The 26024-nt window shown below is 21.8% G+C and overlaps 8 protein-coding genes across 8 annotated transcripts; 4 read left to right on the top strand and 4 right to left on the bottom strand. All coding sequences in view use genetic code 6, as the record gives it.

Moving 5' to 3' along the window:
• Positions 1-399: 399 nt before the first annotated feature.
• On the bottom strand, positions 400-3169 carry TTHERM_00136510 (fimbrin-like protein; the record flags this gene model as incomplete). The annotated part of the gene is made up of 10 exons (XM_001019732.3): positions 400-480; positions 542-814; positions 937-1098; positions 1174-1319; positions 1828-2124; positions 2236-2425; positions 2525-2650; positions 2762-2843; positions 2903-2988; positions 3044-3169. The coding sequence occupies 10 exons, from the start codon at positions 3167-3169 to the stop codon at positions 400-402; spliced, it is 1569 nt and encodes a 522-aa protein (XP_001019732.1).
• Positions 3170-5205: 2036 nt separating this feature from the next.
• On the top strand, positions 5206-6436 carry TTHERM_00137520 (oxygen-in-dependent coproporphyrinogen III family protein, putative; the record flags this gene model as incomplete). The annotated part of the gene is made up of 5 exons (XM_001019734.3): positions 5206-5218; positions 5328-5805; positions 5896-6102; positions 6205-6296; positions 6369-6436. The coding sequence occupies 5 exons, from the start codon at positions 5206-5208 to the stop codon at positions 6434-6436; spliced, it is 858 nt and encodes a 285-aa protein (XP_001019734.2).
• A 677-nt stretch (positions 6437-7113) lies between these two features.
• On the bottom strand, positions 7114-7782 carry TTHERM_00137530 (hypothetical protein; the record flags this gene model as incomplete). The annotated part of the gene is made up of 1 exon (XM_001019735.1): positions 7114-7782. One exon carries the CDS (start codon positions 7780-7782, stop codon positions 7114-7116), a length of 669 nt encoding a protein of 222 aa, XP_001019735.1.
• A 306-nt stretch (positions 7783-8088) lies between these two features.
• On the bottom strand, positions 8089-12033 carry TTHERM_00137540 (kinesin motor catalytic domain protein; the record flags this gene model as incomplete). Its single annotated transcript, XM_001019736.4, has 15 exons — positions 11878-12033; positions 11684-11818; positions 11400-11609; positions 11022-11180; positions 10741-10921; positions 10375-10682; positions 10223-10315; positions 9904-10167; positions 9541-9846; positions 9341-9467; positions 9067-9279; positions 8855-9013; positions 8655-8772; positions 8520-8612; positions 8089-8470 (listed from the first exon to the last, which is right to left on the bottom strand). The coding sequence occupies exons 1-15, from the start codon at positions 11908-11910 to the stop codon at positions 8089-8091; spliced, it is 2781 nt and encodes a 926-aa protein (XP_001019736.4). The 5' UTR covers positions 11911-12033.
• Positions 12034-13330: 1297 nt separating this feature from the next.
• On the top strand, positions 13331-14929 carry TTHERM_00137550 (DNA polymerase delta C4-type zinc-finger protein; the record flags this gene model as incomplete). Its single annotated transcript, XM_001019737.1, has 7 exons — positions 13331-13471; positions 13564-13648; positions 13792-13856; positions 13948-14088; positions 14434-14591; positions 14650-14778; positions 14839-14929. 7 exons carry the CDS (start codon positions 13331-13333, stop codon positions 14927-14929), a joined length of 810 nt encoding a protein of 269 aa, XP_001019737.1.
• A 1864-nt stretch (positions 14930-16793) lies between these two features.
• TTHERM_00137570 (diacylglycerol acyltransferase) lies at positions 16794-18021 on the top strand (the record flags this gene model as incomplete). The annotated part of the gene is made up of 3 exons (XM_001019739.1): positions 16794-17347; positions 17421-17640; positions 17869-18021. The coding sequence occupies 3 exons, from the start codon at positions 16794-16796 to the stop codon at positions 18019-18021; spliced, it is 927 nt and encodes a 308-aa protein (XP_001019739.1).
• Positions 18022-18330: 309 nt separating this feature from the next.
• TTHERM_00137580 (transmembrane protein, putative) lies at positions 18331-23473 on the top strand (the record flags this gene model as incomplete). The annotated part of the gene is made up of 9 exons (XM_001019740.2): positions 18331-18501; positions 18560-18655; positions 18815-18878; positions 19022-19200; positions 19310-19428; positions 19483-19592; positions 19819-20039; positions 20094-20320; positions 20557-23473. Exons 1-9 carry the CDS (start codon positions 18418-18420, stop codon positions 23471-23473), a joined length of 4017 nt encoding a protein of 1338 aa, XP_001019740.2. The 5' UTR covers positions 18331-18417.
• Positions 23474-23778: 305 nt separating this feature from the next.
• On the bottom strand, positions 23779-25156 carry TTHERM_00137590 (transmembrane protein, putative). The gene has a single exon (XM_001019741.3). It carries the CDS (start codon positions 24757-24759, stop codon positions 23974-23976), a length of 786 nt encoding a protein of 261 aa, XP_001019741.2. The 5' UTR covers positions 24760-25156; the 3' UTR covers positions 23779-23973.
• Between the last annotated feature and the right edge of the window lie 868 nt (positions 25157-26024).

Here is a 26024-nt window from a genome sequence, read left to right as displayed (position 1 = left end):
AATAGAGGTTTTCAATTTTTCTTTATTATATTTTTCATGTTAATAAATAGCAAAGCCTATCTCATAAATGAACAAGATGTAGTCTTATCACTTATCCCAAAAAAACTTTTTCAAAAGCATAAAATCTAAATTAAATCAAACAAATCAGCAAAAAATCAATGCATAATTAATGTAATTATGATAACAACTTTTTTAAATAATTGATTAAATAACATTTTTAACGTAAGAAAAAAATTAAAAAAAACTAAAAACAAAAGTAGAATTCATCAATAAAATCTATTTTTTAAAATATTATATTATTTTTTACAAATAGTATGTATTTATATAAGGTTTTGACATTGTATTTAATCTCTTTTTATAAAGATATATGGATAAAAATAATAAATTATTTAATTAATCTCATTAGACCTTCTTTCCTTCGTATTCTTTAGCACAGTGGTAGAGAGAAGCAGTAAATGTCATTAAAAATTTAGGATTGACCTATTTTATAAAATGAATTATAATTTATTATATAATAATAAGATTTGATTTTTAATTTTACGTCTCTAATGTGTTCCCAAACAAGGAAAACTGCTGCACCAAGCTTACGAGCAACAGAGATAGCGTATTTAGCATTGTTAGTGACTTCTTCATCAGTCTCACCAGGAGTTATCAAATCCTAATTGATAGCTCTAGGTTCAATAGATTCCATAATCTTGAAGAAGAAATGTGAGTTTTTAAGAGATTTATCTTTAAATCCAGTTATATGTTTATCTTGAGGAATTCTACTATTACCCCATTCTACTAATTTTTGTTCATTCAATTCACCAATAACCTATTATTAAATTAAAATTCAAAACGCCTTTAACTACTATTTATAATATTAATGAATGAATAAGCTATCAGATATAATTTTTGATAGATTTTTTGTATTAAAATTTGCTTATTGTTTATTACCTGTAATGATTACTTTCTCATGAGTTACCAAACAATAGCAAGGATAAGCTTTTTGTTACCATCTACAATATCAGTACCACCAATACCAACAATTTATAAATGTAAATCCTTAGCTAATTATACTGCGTAGTTAGCGTTTTGTATTTTAGTGAATTTAGAGTTCTATTTTTAATTTAATAAAGAAATAAATTAATTAAATTTAAAATAAACTTTTAGAAAATTCATTCAATTTTTTACTTTATTTGAAACCTTCTTCAAGTCAACTTTTCCTGGAGCTAATTTATCCATAATCTTACATAAAACGATACCATCTCTTAAATCTTGAATCATATTGTTAAGATAAACATCTTCAATATTTAAAGAGTTCATCCACATTCTGAAAACTATGTATAGATAGATTTTTTATTAAAAATGATATAATACCATACCTTAAAATAGAAATTTGATATAAAAAGAATAAAATTTTAGGATAAAATTAACTTTTTCAAATTTTTACTGATAAATTATTGAAATTTAAAACCATTAATTTCATTTTAAATGAATCCAAAAAAGTTAATTATTTTTATTCTTCAAAAAAGTTTTTTTCTCAGTGAAATTAACATTTAATTATTTGACTGATCGGTATAAAGATATAGAGATAAATTTTATTAAGATAGCTTATTTTTCCATTAATTACATAGCAATCTTTTCCTATCCAGTAATCTTAAATAATATCTTTGATTTAGTTAATTACTTTTCTTTAAAAACTAAACTGATATTGATAATATGGGCTAAATATTTGTATAAGATATATAAAATCTTTTTTCAGAAATTAAACTTAAATTCAAATGCTCAGTGTATGCGAGTTAAAATAAGAATTTAATCTGAATTTTTAATAAATTTCTTATTTACCTCTTTCTTCACGAGAAGCTTCAGGATCGTTATCATCATCTATCATGCCAGCAGCATCAATTTTTTCTTGTTCAGTAGGAGTTAAACCAGGGCAATTGTTGAATAAGTGAGCACAGAAAATCAAGTTAAGCTTTTGATTTCCATTTACAATATCAGAAGGCTTAATACAAGGAGGTACTCCCAAAAGTTTAGAATCATTAATAACCTTCTTGCATCTTTCAAGGTGTTCTAAATTTAATCCGTCTTTGTTGCACTTTTCAGGAGCAATTTGGTTGAGTAAAACTGTGTATTCAGTACCTAATTTAATTTAAAAATAAAATTAATTATTTTTCTTATTCTATTTATAAAAAATTTTTTTTCGGATATATAAATGCCTTAATTAATATTCAATAAGCTCATTTCAAATACCTGAGGAAACATCCTTAGAAAAGTTATTAATCTTAGTTGAGTGCTTAGCATTTTCTAAATGGTAATTGAACCAACGGATCAAAAGTTCTTCTTTAGGGAGTTTAAGAAGATCACTAATTTCTTCTTCTTCCTTTTTAAGTCTAATCAAATAAGGGTGGTTTTTCAAGTCAATCTTAAACAACATTTAAGCCTTTTTATTATAAAAAACATATTGAAGGTCTGAAATATTCACATATTTAATAAACAAACAAACATTTAAGAAAAAAAAATCCAAAAATAAAATAAATACCTTGATAATCTACCAAACAAGACCCAAAATAATATGTTCTCTCTTATCTATAATGCTATTGTTTGTAATATTAACGCAAACACAGCCAATTGCTCTAGCAGAAGCTATAGCTAAGGTTAAGTTTTCCTATTTTAAGAAAATAAATTTAATGGAATGAATTAAAATTCTCCTTTTATTGACTGATTGAGATTATTTTTTAAATAATTTTCTTGCAATCAAAATATTTAATATGTTTACATTTTTCTTAAAGATGTTAAGGTTCTTGGTGTTGATGGCTCTAGGGTCAATAGTACCAGGAGTGGCTTTGTTGATTAATTTGCTAAATAGAATTAACAAAATAAAATTCTATAACAAATTTTTGAAAAATCGTGAAATTACCAAAGCAAGACACCATCTCCAACAGCTTCAAAAATCTTATTGCTTTAAGGATCAATTGGCAATAATTCTTTGAGGTCAGCATCATCCTAAAGTTTTTTGATAAAACTGAATAAACTTTTGAAAATATAAAAATAATATTACAGAAAGATAGTAGTTAATATGTTCGCAGTAAGCATTAACTTCATCTTAAGTAAATGAGTGAATAGCATTTGTGTCGCTTTATTTAGCTTCGACATTAGTCTTTACAGCAGTCTTTAAGGTATCCATTTTTAATACAGACTTAATCTATTTTTAATTGCTTTTTATAATATGGTAAATGCTTTTATGCAATGAATCTAATTTATTTTTATTTTATAAATATATATTATTTTTTATATTATTGCGCTATATTTTTAAAGATATTGTAATCAGAAAAGATATTCTTTCTTGCTTATTCATCAATCAACTAAGCAAGCTCATCAAAAGCATCCTTATCTAAATGCATTAAATTTCCATCATTTATTTATTATCCTCTTCTACCCGACCTCTAGACTATGCTCGATTAATTTATAAATACTTTCCTTGAAATTTTTATATTCTAACCTTAAAATAAGATTAATATTTAATTTTTTACAAGTAAGTGCCTTATCTTCAATTTTTTATTTTTAGGTAAGAAAAGGAAATCAACCATATTAATTTTTCTTTTTCATTTTATTGATCCAAAAGTTGTTGAATATTAGTAATATTTTTATCCTATGTATATAAATTTAACTAAAATATTAAACAAATAAATAAATAAATTTCTCTCCAAGATAGTTTATTAAATTACAGTAATTAAATATTTTTGAGTAAATAAATTTTAAACAAATAAGATTAAAAATACTATTTAAACAAGCTAATTTTTAAAGTAAAAATCTATTCATTTACATTTATTATTTAATAAAATTATGTAATAAACATTTTTTATTTTTTCTTAAATTTTCATGATTAAACCTTTAAGTTAAAAATTTTATCTAATATTCAATAAATATTTTTATTTATTCTATTACTATTTTTAAAAACCTATTTGAGTTAATAAACAAAAATTAAATTTATTTTATTTAGAGAAAGTATATTAAAATAAATTAAAATGACCAAGATAAATTTAAAATACTTTAAAAATTGTAGTAATTCTAATTATCATAATAATAAGCAAATTCATTTGAACTATTTTATACTATTAAATAAGATGTTTATTAATAAAAATATCCTTTTTTAAAGAGCTAATCTTAGTCATATAAGTTTAAATAGATAAACTTTAAGTTCTAAAATTTGAAAATGAATCGATTGTTTATAAATTAAAATAATTGATTGTATCAATCTCCCTGTAAAACTAGCTCTTAAAACAAAAAAAATTATGATAAGATTTACTAAATACTTGTATAAACTATTAAATAAAATTTAATATGCCCAAAAGATAATAACATCTTGACATTATATTAATATTAAAATTTAAATTTGGTTGATAAAAAATGATTAATATTAAAAATTTGTAAATGCTAAGATGGTTTTTAATACTTTGAATAATCTTAGCCTTTGAAATTATATTATTAAACGCCATTTATACCATAAAAAATTTGTAATTACTATAAATTATAATTTATTTTGTAAACAGGTTAAAAGTAAAAATTCTTATTAAAAAAAATATCAAGATTGTTTGATTAGTTTTGTCTTCTTACTTAATTTATATTTAATGGTTCTCCTTAATTAATTTTTTTTGAATGGTAAGCACTAATACCAACCACAATTATTAGTTATTGATATTAATATAATAATAATTATTCATTTAAAAATAAATATTAAAAGTACATTAACATTTGAAGAATATCTTCATTTTTTTATAATTATCAATAAGAATTAAAGTTATTATTTTATAAATCGTTAACATAATATTCATTTCTCTTTATTAGAAGTCATTCATAGGAAATTTTAACAGAAATAGCATAGTGAGAATTTTAAAAAATGTTTATTATTTAACAATTAATTCATATAATAATAAAAATTAAAGATTTTGCAAAATAACCAAATCAAAGATCTTATTATCATTCAAAATGATATTTATTGGCAATCATCCAAATATGGATGTGTTAGTAAATGAAATTAAAAAATAAATGAAGGAATGAATGAGATGAAAGTTAAAAAGAAAATAATTGTAATAAAAGTAAATATAATTTATTATCAAAAATAAAAGTAAAAAATTAAAAAAAGTTAGTTAAACATATACCAATTAATTTCCTTTTTGTTGAAATAAAAATATCTGATTTTAAAAGAACTAAATTATACAGATGAACGGAGAAGGTAAATTCATTATTTTGATCGATTCCAAGTGGTAATAGCAAATTGTGCTTTTACAATCATTTGGCGTCAAATATGCTTATAATCTCATCCATTTTTGGCTGTAAAACAGAATAGTATAACGAATAATAAAAGGAATATGATTAAAATATTCAATAAGAATAAGAATTGAGAAATTAAGTCGAAAATTTGGAAGAATAAATTGATGTCTTAAGCGAGCATCAATAAAATTGCATGAAATAAGGAAAGTATATTGAAGCAGAAATGGCTTAAAAAAAGATTAAGGAATTGAAAGAGAAGTTAGAGAAGAAAAGAAAGGAGGAGCTCAAGCAAAGACATTTAAATGAAAAACTGGGAGTAGAAAAAGCTCATCTTGAAGAGTTCAACTAATTCAATGAATTTTGGGATAAGAAGATGGCCGAATTCAATGAAGAAGCTAAAAACATAGAAACAGAATTAATATAAAGATAAGACGACGAATACCAACGTGTTTCTGAAGAATTAGAAAAAGCTGTGCCATTTGTTCCTAAAGATTCTTCTGAAGTTCTTAATTTAATGAAAATGGAAGAACATTTAGCAAAGCAAAACAGGTAATAAATTAATATACACTAGCATAATATTTCAAAATACATTACTAACATGACCTCACAATTCAAAACATAAATAAATAAATATTTTAGATATTTGGAGGCTCATCAAATTCAATAAAAGAGAATATAACTTCAAAAGGAAGAAAGCAATGGATGGAACTAACAAAGATTAGCAAAAATAAAAAATTAACTCAACTAGCTGAGACAGAGACAAAATAACGAACTAAATGCTCTCCGTTAAAGAATATATTCAGGTTAAGAAGAATAAAGAAAAAATAGATCCATCGAATTAGAGAGGTAACAAACGAAACAATTCTTCTTAAATAATCGATTTATTAGAAATTAATCATAAATATCAATAATTTAAATGGCAACAAATATGTTTCTTATTAAAAATAGATTACTTTAAAAGTATTAAAATGTCAAGAAAGAGTTAGAAGATCAATAGTAAAAAGAATTTTTAGCATTTTAGAGATCTTTTACATCTAAAGGTAAATAAAATAATAATAATATTAATGAAAATTATATTTGTTTTTTGTTAAATCTTCTTTTTATTTAAAAAGCCCCAACTAGCTTAACTATCTCTAGATATTAACAAGGATCAAGATTTAACAGCACTCTTAAAGTTTGATTTCTACTAAGTAAATATTCTTGCTGTTGATCATAATTTACCACTTACCTACAATATAAAAAATCTCAATTTGTTTTAATAGACCTACCTACCTACCTACCTTCATACATACATACAAACTTAATGACTTAAATATAATAACATTTACACTCATAATATCAATATTAATTATATAATTGCTACCTACAAAGTTGAATAAACTTCTAGTTTCTCTTTAGTCTTTGTAATTTATTTACTATTTATATACCTGCAAATATAAATTATTCTAAATTCAACTACTTTAATAAATGAATAAATAAAAAAGATATAGATATATAAAAGAATAAAATGAATAAATTAATTAATAAGATTGACTTGTTTGATTTAGTTGATACAAATAGCAATAAAATAATATTATTTATTTTTATTATAATTTTTAATAAATAAATAAATCTATCTAATCAATCAATTATTTTAATTTTTAAAAACTAATAAAAAAAATAACAATTTATTTATTAAACCTAAAATGTTTTTTTATTTTAAAAAAAATTGTAAAAATATAAGATAGTATATCTGAAATAATTATTTAATATATAAAGATACATATGTAAAATAAATTTATACTTGTTAAGATTAATTTTTATAATACATTTAAAAAGATAATTTTAATGAATAAAATTGAATTTAATAAATATGCTTCAATCAGAATTTAAAATATTTTTCTTCTACTTTTCAAATAGATTTAATAATTGTTATTGTATTTCTTGCTAACTTGTTAGTTTCTATTTAACTTATTTTATTAAAGGTATTTATATCTACAAGTTAATAAATTCCATATAAGTAATGACCATTAAAATTGCTTAGATGTTTTAGATCTCACTCTAATAATTTTTTATTTTTATTAGCTAGTCTTCTGAAAAATTACAAATAGGGTCTATACTTAAATCTTCTTCATTAATATTCAAATATTGTATTTAAACGATTTCTTCATTTTCTTAATTTTTTTGATCTAAAATAAAATTAATATCTTCTTCAATAGCGCTATGCTTCATACTTCCTAATTATATAAGCATTTTAACCCATAGTAAATTAAATTTAAATGGTAAAACATTTTGGTGCAAAATTTCATTCTCTTAATTTTATGTTTGCTTTACTTTTTACTCTTAATTTTCTTTTTCAACTTTTTAAATATTATAAATGTGTTCGTCTCTAATTTCTATTTAGAATCGATTATTTTATTGGTTTATCAAGCATATTTTAAGCTAACTTTAGCAATTTTATTATTCAGGAGTGTATTTAATTCTCAATAACAATTTATGCTATTCTATATAAGTTTCTGTTTCTTACAATATTTCATCAATGTCCATTATTCAATTAATAATAAGTCTCAAAAACAAGAAATTATCTCAAAACAATATTTTTGATCAACAAATGTATAAATAAATCTTTCTTGGTATTTTGTTTAATAAGTTAAATATATTTAATTGTAAGTAAAGTTTTTGTTAATTAATTTACTCTTATCAAAAATTACCTATATACTATATTAATATATATAATTACATAAATAGGTAGATAGATAGATAAATAAATTTATTTATATTTACTTATAAAAATGGCATATTGATTACTAAATTTTAATTCATTTATAAATAAAATTAAAAAATACGATTCATTCACATTTTCTTAGCAAACTAGTTCTAAAATTGTGATAAATGCTATTGTATTTATGAGTACGATGATTATGGGTTTTAGATTGAATATATTGATTAATTACTATAATTATTTTGATTACTATTCAAGCTATGTGATTAGCCTTATTAGTGATTTTACTAATTGCTATTTACATAATTTTAATTATTATTTTTATTTTATCTATTTTTTATCATTTCTTCAATTTGCTATTAAGATAATTTTTGATAAAACATGGGCTTGTGTTATACTTGCTGCTACTATAGTTGCGCATTTTAATTATTATGTTATCTATACTAATCAATAGATTAAGTTTCTCTGACTTCTCCATCATCTAAATGCTAAAAATTAACTTTTTTTCCATTCCTATTTAAATTTAAGAATAAATTGTTAAGTTAACTTGAATACTTCTTACACTCTTTCATTTGGTTATCTCATCACTTATGTGCTTTGCGAATGCTACAAATTACCAGAATTAGGTTTTAAGATGCTTCCTGTTGCTTTTTTTCTAAAGAATATTTAATATTGTGCTAAATCAAAAAAAGTTTACAAAAGCTAGTGGTTTCCATTTATTTTTTATTACAATAAAAGTAGTTGTTATCCAACTTCAGCAAATGAATTAGGATTATTAGGAGAAGCTAAGGCTTAAATAATTTAATCAACAGAATCTGATTTAATTAAATAAATAAATAAATAAATAAATAAATAAATAAGAAGATATTTATGATTTGTGTTTGAATTTATATTTACTTTTCATATCAGAAGTTTGATTAAACAGCTAATGAATATTCATATTATTTTATTACTCATTAAAGCCTTGTTATTAAGAGTAGAACGAGCTCTAAGATTGGGAAAGAGTGGATCCAGAATTTATTTATATTTCGTTTCTCAATTTGGTAATCAAATGATCTTTATTTTAAATTATTAAATAGGCTTCGAAAAATAAAATAATTTCGACATACCTTTCTCAATTAAGGCTTTCTACAATTAGGTTAAGTCACCATTTTGGTAATAATTTGTTCTGCTTTGATTTGGAGTATTTTCATTTTAATGCGAATTTTTCTTTAATTATTCGATTTCGTATTTCTAACTTTCTATGATCTAAGACATTTCTATAAGTTTTTCATCATATTTGTTGAGCTTATCATTGACCACATTGTAAGCTACCTAATCACCTTTGTTTTAAATTAATAACAATATTAATTTAAGAAGATATATGTACTATAGCAATTATACCATAAGTAACTTAAGAGTAATTTGCATAATTATCTATTTCATCAGGGAAATTTATATTATTCTATTTTAAAATATGTTACAGTTGTATAACTCGTTTTGCATATTTTTATAAACTCTGATCTAAATCCTATTTTTAAAAATGTTAAATATTAAGAACATGCATGACTAATTCATTCATTAATTTATTTTAAATATAATACTTTGTTAATTTTTTCATATGCATCCAATTCTTCTTAATACTAAACAATAGACTCATCTCTTTCATTTAATCTGGAAGTGAGTGCTATCATAATATCTCTCTACTTTAACAGCAGCTGCTTATATTTATCACTCTCTTCTTTATCTTAAACTATTTGCTATCTTTCTCTTTCCAAATCCTAAACTTTCTATTCATATTCTTATCTTATTTTCCTTTATTACTCTTCAAGCATACTCTTTATTCTCTCATTTTCTTCTAATTTTTGACCTCCCATCAACACTTAACTCTATAAAGCTTTTATTTACTCCTATATTATTATATTAGAAATTTAATTATTAAGTTCTAAACTATTGATTATTCTTACTTCTAACAACTTTTTGGCCTCTATTTCTTCATAGTATTCTTTAGAGCGCTACTGATAAGCCTAAAGAACTCTTTGCTTATCTTCTTCAAGCTACTATATTTTCTACTAATCTACTATATTTTGAGATTTCTTTTATAGTTCACCTCTAAGTTTTAGCAACTCATCTTCGTATCTTCTTAATAAAGCCCTTTAATCAAGATCTTCATTAACAATAGGATTATTTTTGATATTTTTTGCTCTATTTGCAAACTTAAGTGTGGATAACTTTTTAAAAATTAAGACATAAATAAGTTATTGTTCTAAAATATAAAAATTCTACCGATTCTCCAAATGCTTCATTTGCTGGAGATATAGTTGCTATCATAGTAGTTTTGCAGTTACCACCTAAACTATCTTCTAATAAACGGGTTATCTATTTACAGTTAAATATATATATATGCATTTCGAAAAAATGTTATAAAAAATATTCACTTTGGAATCTCTATAAGGGATATGTCCTCTGGTTCCTTTGGGATCTGTTAAAGCTGATATAACATTACCAAGTGCTGATAGACTCTAATTAATTTTTTTGCATTCTTCCAACCTTTACCCTGTTGCTCCTGAAACTCTTACTCTTTCAGAACCAGCAAGATCCACAAGATTTAGTTTACCAACCTTAATTTTTTTAGGCTTGTTTTCATCATCAGTATACATTTACTCAACCGTAATGATAAAAACAGCATGAGATCTACTTGAAACATCATTGAGCTTTGTGCTTGCAGTTGCTCTGGCAACAGCACCTTCATTTAACAAACATATCAGTTAAATAAATTTAGATATAATTATTTAAATAAAAACCTCTTTTAATTAAAGCATAAATATCTCTTGGAGATCTGACAGCCCACTCACTAAGACCTTCAACATAGACACCCTTTTTTCTATCTTCACGGATACTCAAGTTTTGCCTATCTACCTTCAGCAAATCAGATATTATTTCATTGTAAATTTGCAAATAGCTTGCTCTCACCATGAAAGTTGACTTTTTAAATAATCAACAAATTTTTTAAATAATTGCACTGGTTCAATTGATGTTAAAATTTTTATCTAATATTTGGCGCAAAAATAAAAATAACCATTACCTATTTTCCTTAACAGTTTTGGATGTAATTGAAAATTTCATCCACTGATCTAGGAATAATACCAATATTAGGATGATGATATTTATATGAAAAACCTTCCATAGTGTATGTTTTACCAGTGCCTGTTTACCCATAAGCTATGATAGATGCATTGAAACCCTTTTTATAGTTAACAAAGCATTAATTTATTATAAAAAACAATTTAAAATGCTCCAATAAAAGAATTGTATTTATTCTTTCTGTGAAATCTATTAATCAAAATGTGCTTAAATATTATTTTAATGTAAGCTTGTTGTAAATATTTATTTTTATGTCTTTATTTACAACTTTTGTGTATTTGCATTTTAAAACTATGAATTTTTTATTCGTAATTTTTACATCTAAAGCAGAGAGAACAGAGTTTCTTGCTGTATTGTTATAGACATCTTCTTATGAACTATTTTAATCATACACGAAATCGAATGTAAACTAATGCACTGAGTAATTGTTTTAATTATCTAAATATTGAGGAACCTATTCAGGAGGAACTAGATCAATGTTTCTATATTCATAGAGAGATATTTTCCTATAGTCAGGAGATACTTCAACCTTAAAATATTTTTTAAACATAAAGTCATAAAATATTTGTATCTCCCATAATTAATGAATAAATAATCGCTTACTGTAGAAATAAAGTGCTAATCATATATTTCTCTAGGTAAAGGCGGTCTGCATCTAACAACAACCTTTAGGTTTTCATTTTATCCAGTAGCGTTTTATCCATTTTATTAATCTTTAAGTTGCTACAATGAAAAAGCCTACAAAGTAATTTAAAATAATTTTGTTTAATTGATATGATTTCAAAAATTTAATTTACTTATGGTAAAGAAGCTGATTTAACTGGTTTCATCGCTAATATTGAAAATAATAATTTTTGCTAAAGATTTGCTCTATTTATTTTAAGGTACCTAAATAAGAAACTAGATATTGTGTACTTATTTTAATGTATTTGAAATGACAATTAAAATTTTTGTTATTTATTTTTAATTAAAGTTATGTATGGAAATTAATTTGTCAATTAATGAAAAACAAAGATAAAATATAAAAAAATTTAATTTTATTTGAGTTTTTTTATAAAACCAGATATTAATTCATTTCTAATTAGCAATTACTATTATCTAAACTGTTGTTTCCAGTAAAATCAGGGATCTTTAGATACAATTTATTATATTTGTAACATAGTATTTAATACTTTGTATTACTCAACACATTATTTTTAAAGCTAATTGTATAGCATCATCAAGTACAAAATTTGAAATTTTAACATAAAATTAGTATAATTTTAGTTATTTTTATTATCCTAGATCTACTAAAATATTCTACTTAATTTAGATCTAAATAATTTCAAAAATATCTTTAATTAGAATAAGCTTGAATCAAAATGATCATAAATACTTGTTAGAAGTTTTATGAGCTTTGAAAACTATTTGATTTCATTTTGTAGATATTTTATTTAAAACAACGTCAACAAACACACTCAAAAAAAAGTAAGCATTAAATAAATAATAAAATAAAAACACTTATTTTTTAAGTTAGCAAATCTGAAAAGGAGTTTTAAGAAAATAAAAAATATAATTTGTCCTTAAGTATAAAATGAAGGGCTAAAACATATGACTATTAAATTTTATTAAAAATTAACCATTAATCTTATTATTTGCTGATCTAAATTTAAAGATTATAAAATTTATAATTTCAATAATTTATATAAAATGATGGTTATCAAACAAATGTTAACTAATTTTGAAATCAAAATGAAATTAGTTTTATTTAAATTATAATAAAAAAAAAATCTGAATGCAAAAATAAATTAGTTGATTTTTGAATATTTAAAAATGCAAAAATTAATTTTAATTTTAACAATGAAAAGTAGTTGGTTTGATTATTTATCTTTTTGTTTTTTGTATATATGAATGCATAATTTGACTAATAACAATACCAAATAGAATAAAAAAACAATTTAATTTGATTGAGAAGATAATCATGAAATTATAAGATTATGGTTGAAAAGAAAAACGATCAAATCAAGCTTTTTATAATTTATACTTGATTGAATTCATGAAAGGAGTCAATCACAATGTCTGTATAAATAAATAGATTGATAAATAATGAATGAATGAATTGTGAGTGAGTGAGTAGCTGGATTATTATTTATTGGTACAGGATGAGGATTAAAGAAATTAAATAAAGATAACCTTTATTTGAAAGAAAGAAAGAAAAAATATCAAAATAAATAAAAAATAATATAAAAGAAAGGTTTAAGAAAACTAAAAATGGAAGAGGAATCAATTTATAATCTTATCCCTAAAGAATACGTACCTCCCCCTAAAGAGAGACGTTACAGATCATAATACCCAAATGACTTGCCACCAACTGGGTCTACTTTCATTAATCATACAACCTCTCGTCCAGGAGTAAGAATGCTTTTATATATTTTTTTATAGTTTCAAAAATGAAAAAGTTGTTAAGATTAGAAATTGAAATTTTTTATTGAATTTTTAAATAGGTTGCTAATTTAGCTGGTGATTTTGAGTTATCTAAAGGTCCTCATTCCCATAAAGATTTCTGTTCAACTTTTGGCAGAGTTAAAGGTAAAATTAGGTTTTAAGATAATAAATATAACTGATCCAAGATATAAGAATTCATTTTAAATATTTGAATTTGCAAAATAAATTTATTTTTGATTGATGAAAGCGATTATTTGATAATAACTGATATTTTGCATTATAAATAGGATCAATAAAGCCTTCAACAAGTGATTTCAGAAAAAAAAATACAGGCACAATGGGTTCTAACAAAGTATAGTTTATTCTTATCAGCAATTTAAAAAAAATATAAAAAAGTACAAATTAACATTTCAATGCCCAACATACTTTAATTTATAAAATAGCTCCCTATAATTAAGCCTTTTAAGTACGCTGATCATGAGTCAAGAAGACCAAATGTACCAAAAATAGAAGAAAAACCTTTAATGAACTAACAATCTCACAAAAATTACATTGTCACTAATGCAGTTGAAAATATTTTAAGTGTAATTTGATGATCAAATAATTAATTCATTCATTCATTCTTTTTAATAAATAAATTAATTAAATATTTATCAAGCGATATTATCAATCAAACAAAAAGCCTTTCTTTTTAAAGATATTCATACTAATTCAATAGGCTTTTCTAATACAATAATAATAAGTTGTATTTTTACTAATTTAGTTTTACACAAAAAAAAAATAAACAAGACAAAAAAAGAAAGAGTAGCAAAATGCGCTACATAAATGTACAAATTAACTCAAAACTAAATTATTTTTTTAAAAGATGAAACTATCTTCAGAATTCAATTAAAAAAATTTTCATTAAATACTTTTTGCGTTAAAAATAGGCTCCCAAAGCTATGAAAGAACCTGAAAATTATCTTACAAAAAGAGATTATGGCAAAGTTCCTAATTATCTTGTTAGAAATAAAGAACATTTACAAACTGAATATAAAATGATCTAAAATCTTCATCTTTCAGAGGCTGAAGAACAACAAAGATAGAGGTAAACTAAAAAATACAATTCATATTCAAATTTTAACATAATTTTTGTTAAAATTTAGATTCTTGATGTCCTAAGAAGAAGTTAGATAACTTAGAGATGGCTTAAAGGCTAAATGGGAAGCAGTTAATAAGGAGTACCAAACTATCACTCATATTAATAAAATTGATACTGTTGGTTTAAAAAGAAAGTAAATAAATAAATAAATTTTAGAAAAATTAATATTAAATAATAACTAAAAATATTATAGGAAAGAAGAATGTGAAAGGGAATTAACTTAATTAGAAAAAGATATTGAAAAGCTAAACAAGTAATATATTTTCGTAGACACTAACATGTGAAAAACTCTAAATAAATGCTGAACAATTTTTTAATTTAAGAATATTTATGAACAAAGAATCAATGAAATATAATTAAATAGAAATATATTTTATCGATAACAAACTCAATACGAATGAAAAATTTAATTACTATAAATTTGAAACAATCAAAATCATATATAAAGGTTTAATCAACTGCACTTGTTATATATCTATCTATCCATCCATCCGTCTATTGCTCTTATTTTTTATATCAATTTCCTCTCTTACTTTCTACATATATAAAAATAATTAACTCTGTTTATTTCTAATATTCTAGCAGCTTTTAAAAAAAGCATAAATATCTTATTTTATATCAGATTTGTTTAAAAATTACATAATATAAATTTTATTTAAGTAATAAAAAACTAAGTAATTAATTCATTTTTGAATATAAAAAAAGATTTAAATTATTAATTTCAATTCCATCTAATATTTTAATTAAGTTATAAAAATATTTAATTTTTAACAATAGTATATTCTTAATTTATTAATAAGTAGATTATTTCAAACAATAAAATATATTTCTTTCTTATCTAATAATTTTTATCAGAGATAAGAGATATATTAATATTTGTAATTTTTTCCATTTAATATTTTAATTAAATAAAAAAAAATTTAATTTTTAACAAAAGTATATTCTTAATTTATTAATAAATAGATTATTCCAAACAATAAAATATATTTCTTTCTTATCTAATAATTTTTATCAAAGATAAGAGATATATTAATATTTTTTATTTTTTCCATTTAATATTTTAATTAAATAAAAAAAATTTAATTTTTAACAAAAGCATAGTATTAATTAATAAGTTGATTATTCCAAACAAAAAAAAAAATATTCCTTTTTATCTAATAATTTTTAACAGAGATTGATAAATATTTGCAATTTGAATGAGAATATCAATTAATATTTGAATATTCTAAATTTTGCATTAATTTTTTGGATAGAATATTTTATAATATATTGTATGATAATTAAATTTAAAAAAGATTTCTATATTTTAAAAATTATTTACATTAATATTATTCAATTATTATATTTATTTTTATTTATTGAAATAACACAGTTCAAATTTTATTTAAGTTATTTTCATTCATAAATCAAACATAAATAGTGTAAACTACTCTTTGGTTAATTTATTTTAAGAGGAGCTTTAAAAGTTTTTAATTTCAACATCATTACATGTTAAAAAGTTTGTAAAAAGTACTTATATTTTTTTTATCCTTTAAATTTTATAAATTATTTTTTTAGTAATTAAAGCATTTAATAAATAAAATTGAGATAGGGTTATATTAAATAAATAAATAATTCATTTAAGTTAATCAATGAAGTATGTAAAGAAGGTACTTAGTAATTACTCTTGGAAATTATAAGGAATTAGTTTTAGAATTAGATAAGAAATATTCTTGTTATTGTATCATTAAATAGTTAATATGTAATATAAGTTTTGATTATTTAAAATTTAGGAGCAAGAAATTAAGAAGTATTTGTAAAAGTGGTATCAAATTATAATCTTACATTGATATGTATGTAATATTTCCTCATGAAATTACAAGATTTAAAAAAGAATTTCACAGATATAAATAGATGAAAAGTAAATTGCGTAAATTATGTCAAAAAACCATACCAGTTTAAATTACTTGTCTGGTATTTCTAAAGGAGGTGTATAAATGATCCATGATACATCACGAGTTATGGTTTTAGTATAATAAATTTAAGGTTTCCTGTTTATAAAGATAGAACTTAAATAATAATCAACAAAATTTAAATAAAAAAAACAAGAAATTCAGTATAAAAGATAAAATATAGTAGCAATTTATCTGTATAAGAATAATTAATTAAATGGCTTCGCAAAGTATTGACTCTCAAAAATAAGATAAGATAAAGAAAATAAAAGCTTCAATTGGAGTCTTTTTTGTATTTGTTATTATGGCCTTATTCATTATCTACGTCTATCTGATAATTAGAGGTCTCATATAAAGAGATATTGTGATATTGACATTTACTGCTACATAAATAATTTACTAAGTATTCTTTGCAAAAAAGAATTAAACCTTCATTAATTTCTTTTAATACTTCGAGTGCCATAATTATTTCAACCACGCTATTGTTGAATTTGAAGAAGAGATGCAGAAAAATAATTCTATGTTATGCGTTCATCCTCATGGAATTTTAACAGTAGGTTTATTACTTAATCTGAATACCTACATTTAAATGCCAGCTTTGAGCAGTAGATTCTTGCTATCCACTCCTTTCTTAGGAATGCTATGCAAATGGTGGGGTTTTAAGAGCGTTGATGGTAGTAACTTTAAAAAGTTATGCGAAAATGGTTAAAACTTTGCTTTAGTCCCAGGTGGTTTTGAGGAAGCAACACTTAGCAGCTAAACAAAAGATAGGTAAAACAATTAAATTCTAAATAATTCAACAAACCAAAAATCCAGCTTTTAATTTATCTACTTTTTTAAATAGAGTTTATATTAAGCACAGAAAGGGATTTATTAAATATGGATTAAAATATGGCTATAAAATCTATCCTATGTACACATTTAATGAAAACAAGCTTTTTAAAACATTGGATGACACACTACTTAATTTCAGGCTTTATCTAAACAAACTAAAATTAGTAACAGCTATCTTCTACTCAAAATATCTATTTATCTTACCTGATCCTAATTATAATTTAACTTCAGTAATTTTATTTTATTATTCTTACTGATTATAGTAGTAAACTTAAAATTCATTTAATTTGATGAAACAAAATTTTCAATTATTTCTTTAAGTGCTTAAATGGATTAAAAATAATTCATTTATTCTTAAAAGAAATAATTTTATTATCGATTTTTTTTGAATAAAAATAATCAAATTAATTAATTTCTTAATTTTTTATTGATAAATAATTGATATAATTTTATAAAAGGTTGTAGCAAAAGGAATACAGCTCCCTAAAATAGAGAATCCAACCAAATAAGATGTAGAGAAATACCACTAAATGTATATAACTGAACTCAAAGAGTTATTTAATAGGCATAAAGCTAGATTTAACAATAATAACGAAATGATAATTTACTGATATATATACTATTAATAAATTTATAAAACTTTAATTTTACTATGCAATTACTTTTTATAACTAAATTGTTAGTTAATTAACTGACTTATTAATTAATATTTGTACTAAATTTAGAATTTTATTAATATTTTTTAACATGATAAACTACCTATTCCTTTTATTAATTTTATTGTAATAGTTCTTTCCAGTTAATATAGATAACAAATTTAATTTACACATTAAACTGATATATGATTGCCCAAAAAACATTATTTAATCTAGCAATAGTATTATTTATATTTTACGGATAAAAATACGCTTAAAAAAATTTAATTCTCAATAATTAAAAACAAAGCTAAAAAATAATTAAGAATTTATAGAGTAAGGAGAAATGATAATTAGTTTACGCATCGTTATATGTGTAAGCTTACCAATTATTGTAGGAGTAGCTCTCTCTATATACATCTAGTACACGCTATTACTCAGCTCTCTTATGGATTGGTAAATCAATTATTCTAATTTCAAAGAACACCTATAAATATTTTATTTAAAAAGGTAGGATTTATCATAGTAATGGATTGTATCAATTCAAAAGCAAAGCTTGTATAATTTTGTTTTTTGTAATGCATATCTCTCTGAGGCATAATTAAATTAAGTAAATAAAATATATTTTTAATGGCAATTGATATTTGATAGGATATAAGGAGGAGGCAATACTTTTATTTCAAATTTAAGCCTACTACTTACTACTCACTAAATATAAAAGAATCAAATAAACTTACTTATTAATTTGTTTATTTTTATTTGAAAATAGTTAGTAAATTATATGGATACGATGCAAAGTCTTTATAATAAATTCAATGCAAATAAAGTTAAGTGTAATATTTTGCTTCTAACCATTATTATTCATACGTTATTTTAATAACCATTGAACACTAAAATATTTTCTTATGATAATTTTTTCTGATACTCCACATACTTTTAATATATCCATCATTCATATTTATTTAACAATAAACAGTAAAAGTATAAAATTTCAGACCTGTGTAGTGCTCAATGGGTAATTATGATTTAAAAAAATGCAAAGACTATTAAATGAAAGAATAAAAAAAAAATTTTATATATCTGGAGCAGTGGTTTCATAGAGAGATACTTGATTATGAAAATTTACCATATCAATAATAGAATTTACTCTAAATGGTACTGAATTGATAAACATTACATTTTTTATATTTATTAATTCTCAAATTGTTAATTTCTATTTAAATTAAAAATATTTATTTATTTATTCTCACCCTTATTAAAAAAGAACTGGAGATTTGTATTTTTTCCTAAGAGCGTTTAAACTTCTTTAGCCGATGGATTAGTCAAACCTTCTTTTTATTTTAATTCATTTAATTCATCTTTAATGGCAGTTACTCCATCCAGGTAAAATTTTTTCATGCTAACTTTATAAATTGAGCATTATTCTTTTCTATAAAGGGTTTAAAACTATGGAGGTTCAAGCTATATGAATTGTATTCCAGGAAAACATCTTTTAAATTTTGATCCAAGATGTAGGGGCTGGTATTAGCTTGCGATGTAAAATAAAGGTAATAATAAATAATTGATTATAAACTAAAAATTTGATAAATTAATTATCAATTTTATATAATTAAATAATTTGATAAATTTTTTAAATCATTAATGGATATATTTTAAGAGATATAAAATCAAAATATCTTATAAAAAATAATCAATAAGTGTTTATTTTTTACTAATTATCATTTGAAGATACAACTTTTTCTATTTCAACGAATTGTAAATTAATTAAAAAAGGGATTACTTTTTTCAGTCCATACTTGCAAATATCTTCGTTCACCATTGGAATAACTATTTCTTAAAGGTTTGATGATGCTGATGACAATAACCTCTCTGTGTACAGCTTTAATTTAGATATAACTAACTTGGCTGATAGATACTTTAAAGATTAAGATACTTTAGATTAAAACTCCCTTATGGAAGGCTATACTGTTTTCTTTCATAAGGATACCCATACAGTAAAACTGAATAATTAACTTTCATTTTATAATTCAAAATTTTAATTTTAAAAGATATTTTACCACAAAAATTGGGATAGAAGCAATGGAATATTAAATACATGGGAATAAGTAGAATATAATAGAACACTTTTCTAGTTTGACGACTCTTAGGCTTAAAATTTTTAAAGTAATTTGCAAAAAATCATAGATGAAGATTTAGACATAAGTGAAATTAACTATTATTTTAACTCCAGCTCAGATAGTAATATTTTATATTTTGAAAAAGACTAAAATAAATAGTAAATAATTCATTAATTTTTTTTTTTAATATGCTTAAAATTAATAATTTACTGGCAGCTTTTAGAAATTTATTAAAAAAATTTAAATAATTTGACTTTGATACAATAAAAGATAAAAAATCAATTAATGAATTTTTTTATCTTAAAAAAAAGGTTTATCTTATTTTATTTAACTATTTAATTATTTTTAAATTTTTGAGATATAATTTTAAGTTAATTATATTATATTAATGTAGTATTGCTTTGATAATTCCTATTAAGGTAACCAGCAGGATCAATGCTTATTAATCAAATAAATTGAAAGAATAAAAACCATTTTATATTGGTAGAGTTCACACTGATATCAGTGATTTAATATACTAAGCTAATTTTTATTTTTTTGGTATATTTAAAAAACTATGCATTATTGAAGTTTGTATCATATTAGTTATCCTTCTTATATCTCTTATTCACTACTTTGCTGTATTATTTCATATCATTGATATGCCAATATAGTTTTTGTGTTTGTTTTTAAAGCAATTCCATATTAGAGATAGTGGTATTGAAAAATAACGTGTTTAAAAGGCAAATAGTAATTTTTCTGCCACAAGATTTTTAAGCAGAGCTTTCACTAGTCATGAAAATAATAGTGAACCTTAAGTCACATAGAGAATTTAGGTGGGATCCTATAAAAAGATTTTGTTAGCGCATTAAATAGAATAATAAAAAACATTTACTCCTTAAACAAGATAAAAAACTATTACTTTTTATGAGGAAAGTCCAAAAGCTTCTGCAGATTAGTTAAAAAGTAAGAGAAATAAAAGTTTTTTTAATTTTCATCATGACTAATAAAGTTAATAAAGGATATCTGCATTTAAATTAAAAGTAAATGAGGAAAAAAATAAAAATGGTATAAATGATGCTCATAATGGTGATGATAAATAGTGCCAAACTACTCCAAATAGAGTAAATAAATTAGAAGAAGTTTAATATTTAATACAATCAGTAAATGAAATAGAATAATCAAAATTAATTAATCGTCAGCATTCTCAATCAAATGCGACTATACAAAATAATCTCGGCATCATATTCAGCGAGGTTGATGATAAAATTGATTAAAAAAGTATTAATGGTAATGATTAACAAGAATTAGATTTAAAATAAATGGATTATACATTCCTAGAAATGAAAATTATCTAAGAAGCATTCTTACAACTTTAATAGGTTATTTAATTAGCTAAATAAGAGTCTAGCTAAGGAAATATAGAAGCTTCTATTATTAATTTCTGTGTTGTTAAGAACATTTTTGTGAAAATAAAAAATTTTTAGTAAGTCAGTTTTTGCTATTACAATCTAGGTATTCTATGCATAAGAAAAGGCGATTTTCTAAAAGCTGTAGAATATTTGGAGTCTTCCATTTATAATAATTTGCTATCTCAAAATTATGGTGTAAACACAATCTAAGAATTTGCAGAAAAGCTGCAACACATTAATTTTTAAAAAGATTATAATAGTTTATAGAATTACCAATAGTTGTCTACTAAAATTTGTATTTTGGTTTATGCTTTAAGAAACATTACTTTCCAACCTAATTGCTCAAGAAAAAATAAATCCATCTATTTAAAAAAGGGGATATATTATTCCTAAATTTGTAATAAAATGCTTAAAACTTTTTTTCATTCTAATCTGCACCCTAGTTTACACATAAATTATATATTGTTATGCTCTCTTCATATTGATTTAGGTTTTATAAATCAAGCTGCTAAATATTTATTCAAAGCCCATAAAATTTGGAATCTATATAAAGGAGATACAGATTATGATGTTAAAACATTGGACTAGTTATTACTCAACTTTGAGAAAAGTTTCTAAATGTAAAATGAAGACGTTGCTTTTTTATAGCTGCAATAAAATTACCTTAAAATATAAAATAATAATAATAATACAGTTCCACAAGATTTGTTTATTCACTAAGTTTTTCCTTAGAGTGTAATAGAAACTCTAAAATTTATGAATTTAGCTAGAATATATTTAAAATTTAATAAAAAGTTTGAAGGCTGCTAAATTCTTACAAGAGTAATAGAATATGGGTAAATTTTTGATCCTCATACAAGGCTTGAAGCTTTAACCTACTTAAATGAAAATTTTTAAAATATGAATTTAGATAATTTATTGATATAAAATGAAATTGTAAAATATAGAGGAGACCCACTTAATATTTTTATCATTTTGCAATGCCCTACTTCCTACAAAGATTACAGCAATTAAATCAAATATTATTTGTCATTCATTTAAAATCTTTACAACAATTTTATTCATTTAGATGATAAAGTATAAGTATTTTAATTTTCTGATTAAATTGTCTCTTTAAATAATCTAAGTCCTATTTAAACATAGAACCATTTGTATCATCTTTTATTTTAAATTAAGGATCATATTATTTAGTAATTAAACAATAAATTTGATGACAGCATATATGATGATTAAACTGTTGATTACAGTGAAGTAAATGTTATTAATTGGACTTAAGCCCTAAGACATGTAATTTACAACAACATATATGGGAAAAATCTTCTGCTTAAATCTTATTTGTAAGATAATTTTAAAATATCCAAAAGTGAAACCACTTCTAATTAAAATATTTTAGATTAATAAAAAATTGTAAATAATTAAAAATAATAAGATAATTATGATTAAATATAATAAAATAGTTTTGATTAATAACAATCTAATTAAGAAAAAATTGAATATTATAGTAATACTAGGATTATTATTGAAGAGAATTTAAAATAAATTAATAATGATCACAGTTCAATTTTAGATTTGTAATTAATTTAACCAGAATATAGAAAAAGATAGGACATTATTATCATTGTATCAGATGAGGAAGAAGAATTAAATAATTATGATAGCTATGTAAATCCGTTTCAAGGTCTTCCTGAAGAATTTATCCCAACAACATTTCATTACCAAAGGAATATTTTTAATGAATAAAACAATTTCCTAAACCAAGATTGCTCAATAAAAAATTTAGATAAATCATAAAATGATAATACAGCATTTTAATTTCAGTTTTAATGTGAAAATCATAAATATAATAAACATTCTAATTTCAATTAATTTTTTAAGGACATCCTTTCTTACAGAATCTTTTAAAAACAATAACATTTCTGATATAATTAATTAATTAATAAATAGTTCTTATATATAAATCTTTATTTATTTGTAAAAAATTTTAAATATTGCTAAGCAAAATTTTAATTTTATTTATTTATTTAAATTTAATTTAGTAATAATAATCAAACTAAGTTTTAGATATTCTCAAAATCTAAGAAAAAAACAATAAAATTTCAATTAAAACTAGGAGTAGAAATAGTAAAAGTAGTCACTCAGTTGGAATTTCGAGTTGGCTTATCAGGAAATATAATATATGTAAAGTAAGTAAATTTATTAAGATAAATAAGGTAACTTAAGTCAGATGTATGATTAGTGAAAATTAATAATTCATAAAAAAACAAATCTTTTTTTTTAATAAACAAACAATAAAACATTAAAAAATATAAAGCAAAATATTTTATTAATTCTTAATAAATTTTTGATAATTTTATAAATAAACTTTATTTATCTAATGATAAGTATATATCTATTTTTACGTTATTATTTTGCTTTCCAAGTCAATCTAATACTTTTTTAAGTATTACTAATGGTACTTTAAGATATTATTTGAATTCTTGTAATTATAATCCATAAGTATTTGTTATATCTTCTGTAAAATTTTCCATTATGAATTTTACAAAATCATAGCAATTCTAAAAAACAAAATTATATGGATTTTTTTCAATGTATCCTTAAGATTATCTTATTATTTCTTTGATTTAAACTTTTTTTATATTATCTGCTTTATAACTACCAAAGAATTTTTCAAATGATGATTCTATTTTTTCATAAACTAAACAAACTCTATTTTTATTTCCACCTATTTCTAATTTCCAAAAGCTTGTATTTGTTTGTAATACAACAAAAGCATGATCTAAAATATTGCCTGATTATTAAATTTTAGAATAGCATCTGTAGATATTAATCACATATTATTCATATTCTGAATCATCATAATAATCAGTGTTAATTTATTTTTTAATATTTAACATTGTTTTTCTTTTTTTATGAGAGATTTTATTTTTTATTTTTATCATATATATTTATTTATTTTTTTATAAGTGAATTCCTAATATTTTAATCATAATAAATTATTTAAAAAAATACTTTTATTATATTTTGTTCTAATAAAGATAAAATACTTTTATTTTAATAAAGATAAATATTTTTATTTTAATAATAATTAAAACACTTTTATTTTATTTAAGACAAATACTTTTAAATTTTTAATTAGTTTATTAATTTATTACAATATGATAAACAATTTGACATAAAGGAAATTTTTTATTTTAATTTTTATTCATCCAAATTTTATTTTAGTGAATATAGCCATTCCTAGTTTTAAAATACCCCTGATTGGATATATGTAAGTACCCAGTTGAGTTTGTAAAAATAAAACCAGGAACTGCTAAATTTGTTTTTAATTTATGGGGCTGCTTTTAGAGGGTAATTGATAGATTTATTTTTAATTCCTTATATGTGTTTGTTTGTTCTGTTAATTTCTTTTAATTTGATTTTTAAATTTTGTCTTTTATTTTTCTTCTATTTTTATTTGTTTTTTTTAAATATTTAATTAATTTTCTGTATCTTTTAGAATTTTTTATCCTTCTGTAATTTCTTTTTCTTCTTCTTTCTTTATTTTTAATTTCTTTTGAATTTTCTAAAAGTGAAATTATTTGATGATAAAATAATAAATATTTCGTTTTAAAATAATTAAAGCATATAATATTATAAAATAAAAATATATTAAAAATTAAAAATAGAATATTTGAAATTACATATTTAATTTAAAAAATTGATATTACAAATATTTTATAATCAAAATAAAATTATTTATTTAATTAATCTACTTTAAATTTAAGCTAATCCAGGAATTAAATTCTTACTTTTCCACATCCATAAGAATTTAATACCTGGAAGTGCTATATATTTCAACTATAGAAACAGATAAAAATTTTATTTTTATAAATATTTGATGAACTTAATTTTTATTAAAACATTTATGCTTGATACTACTTAATCTTAATGTAGAGAGCCAAGATAAATATAATAATTTATTTTATTTAATTTTTGCCAGAATATGGCTGCTGAATTAGTACTTTTTATTTTCATTTTTTATTTTTTATTATTTATTAGTTTTTATTTTTATTCTTTTTAAATAGAGATAGAAGATATTTGATAATAAATAATTTTTAAATAGGATAATTTAGAATAAGACTAATAAAGAATCTTGGATGCTATCCGTGTATTTTAAAAGTAGAATTTTGATAAAACTAACTTAAAGATATCTTCATTAATTTAATATATAAGACAATCATAAGTGGGTTAGTGGATAGGTGAGTACGATCTTTCTTTGCAAAAACTTAAATTCGAAATGTATAATTAATCTATTACGATATATGAATGAATGATCTTGAAGAATCAATCTATTTCATATATAATTTGTTTGCTTACTTTATCATAACATTCCAAATAAATGGCATGATTTATGTAATAGATTATAATTTTTTTTTTTATGGAGCTTTAAAAACTTAATTCATTGATTTTAAAAAACTTGAAAGTCTTATAT

This window comes from Tetrahymena thermophila, assembly GCF_000189635.1.
Source record: "Tetrahymena thermophila SB210 genomic scaffold scf_8254582, whole genome shotgun sequence".
Classification (NCBI taxonomy): Eukaryota; Ciliophora; class Oligohymenophorea; order Hymenostomatida; family Tetrahymenidae; genus Tetrahymena; species Tetrahymena thermophila.
The sequence above is the reverse complement of the archived record's forward strand: the minus strand, read 5'-3'. Positions and strand labels throughout refer to the sequence as shown.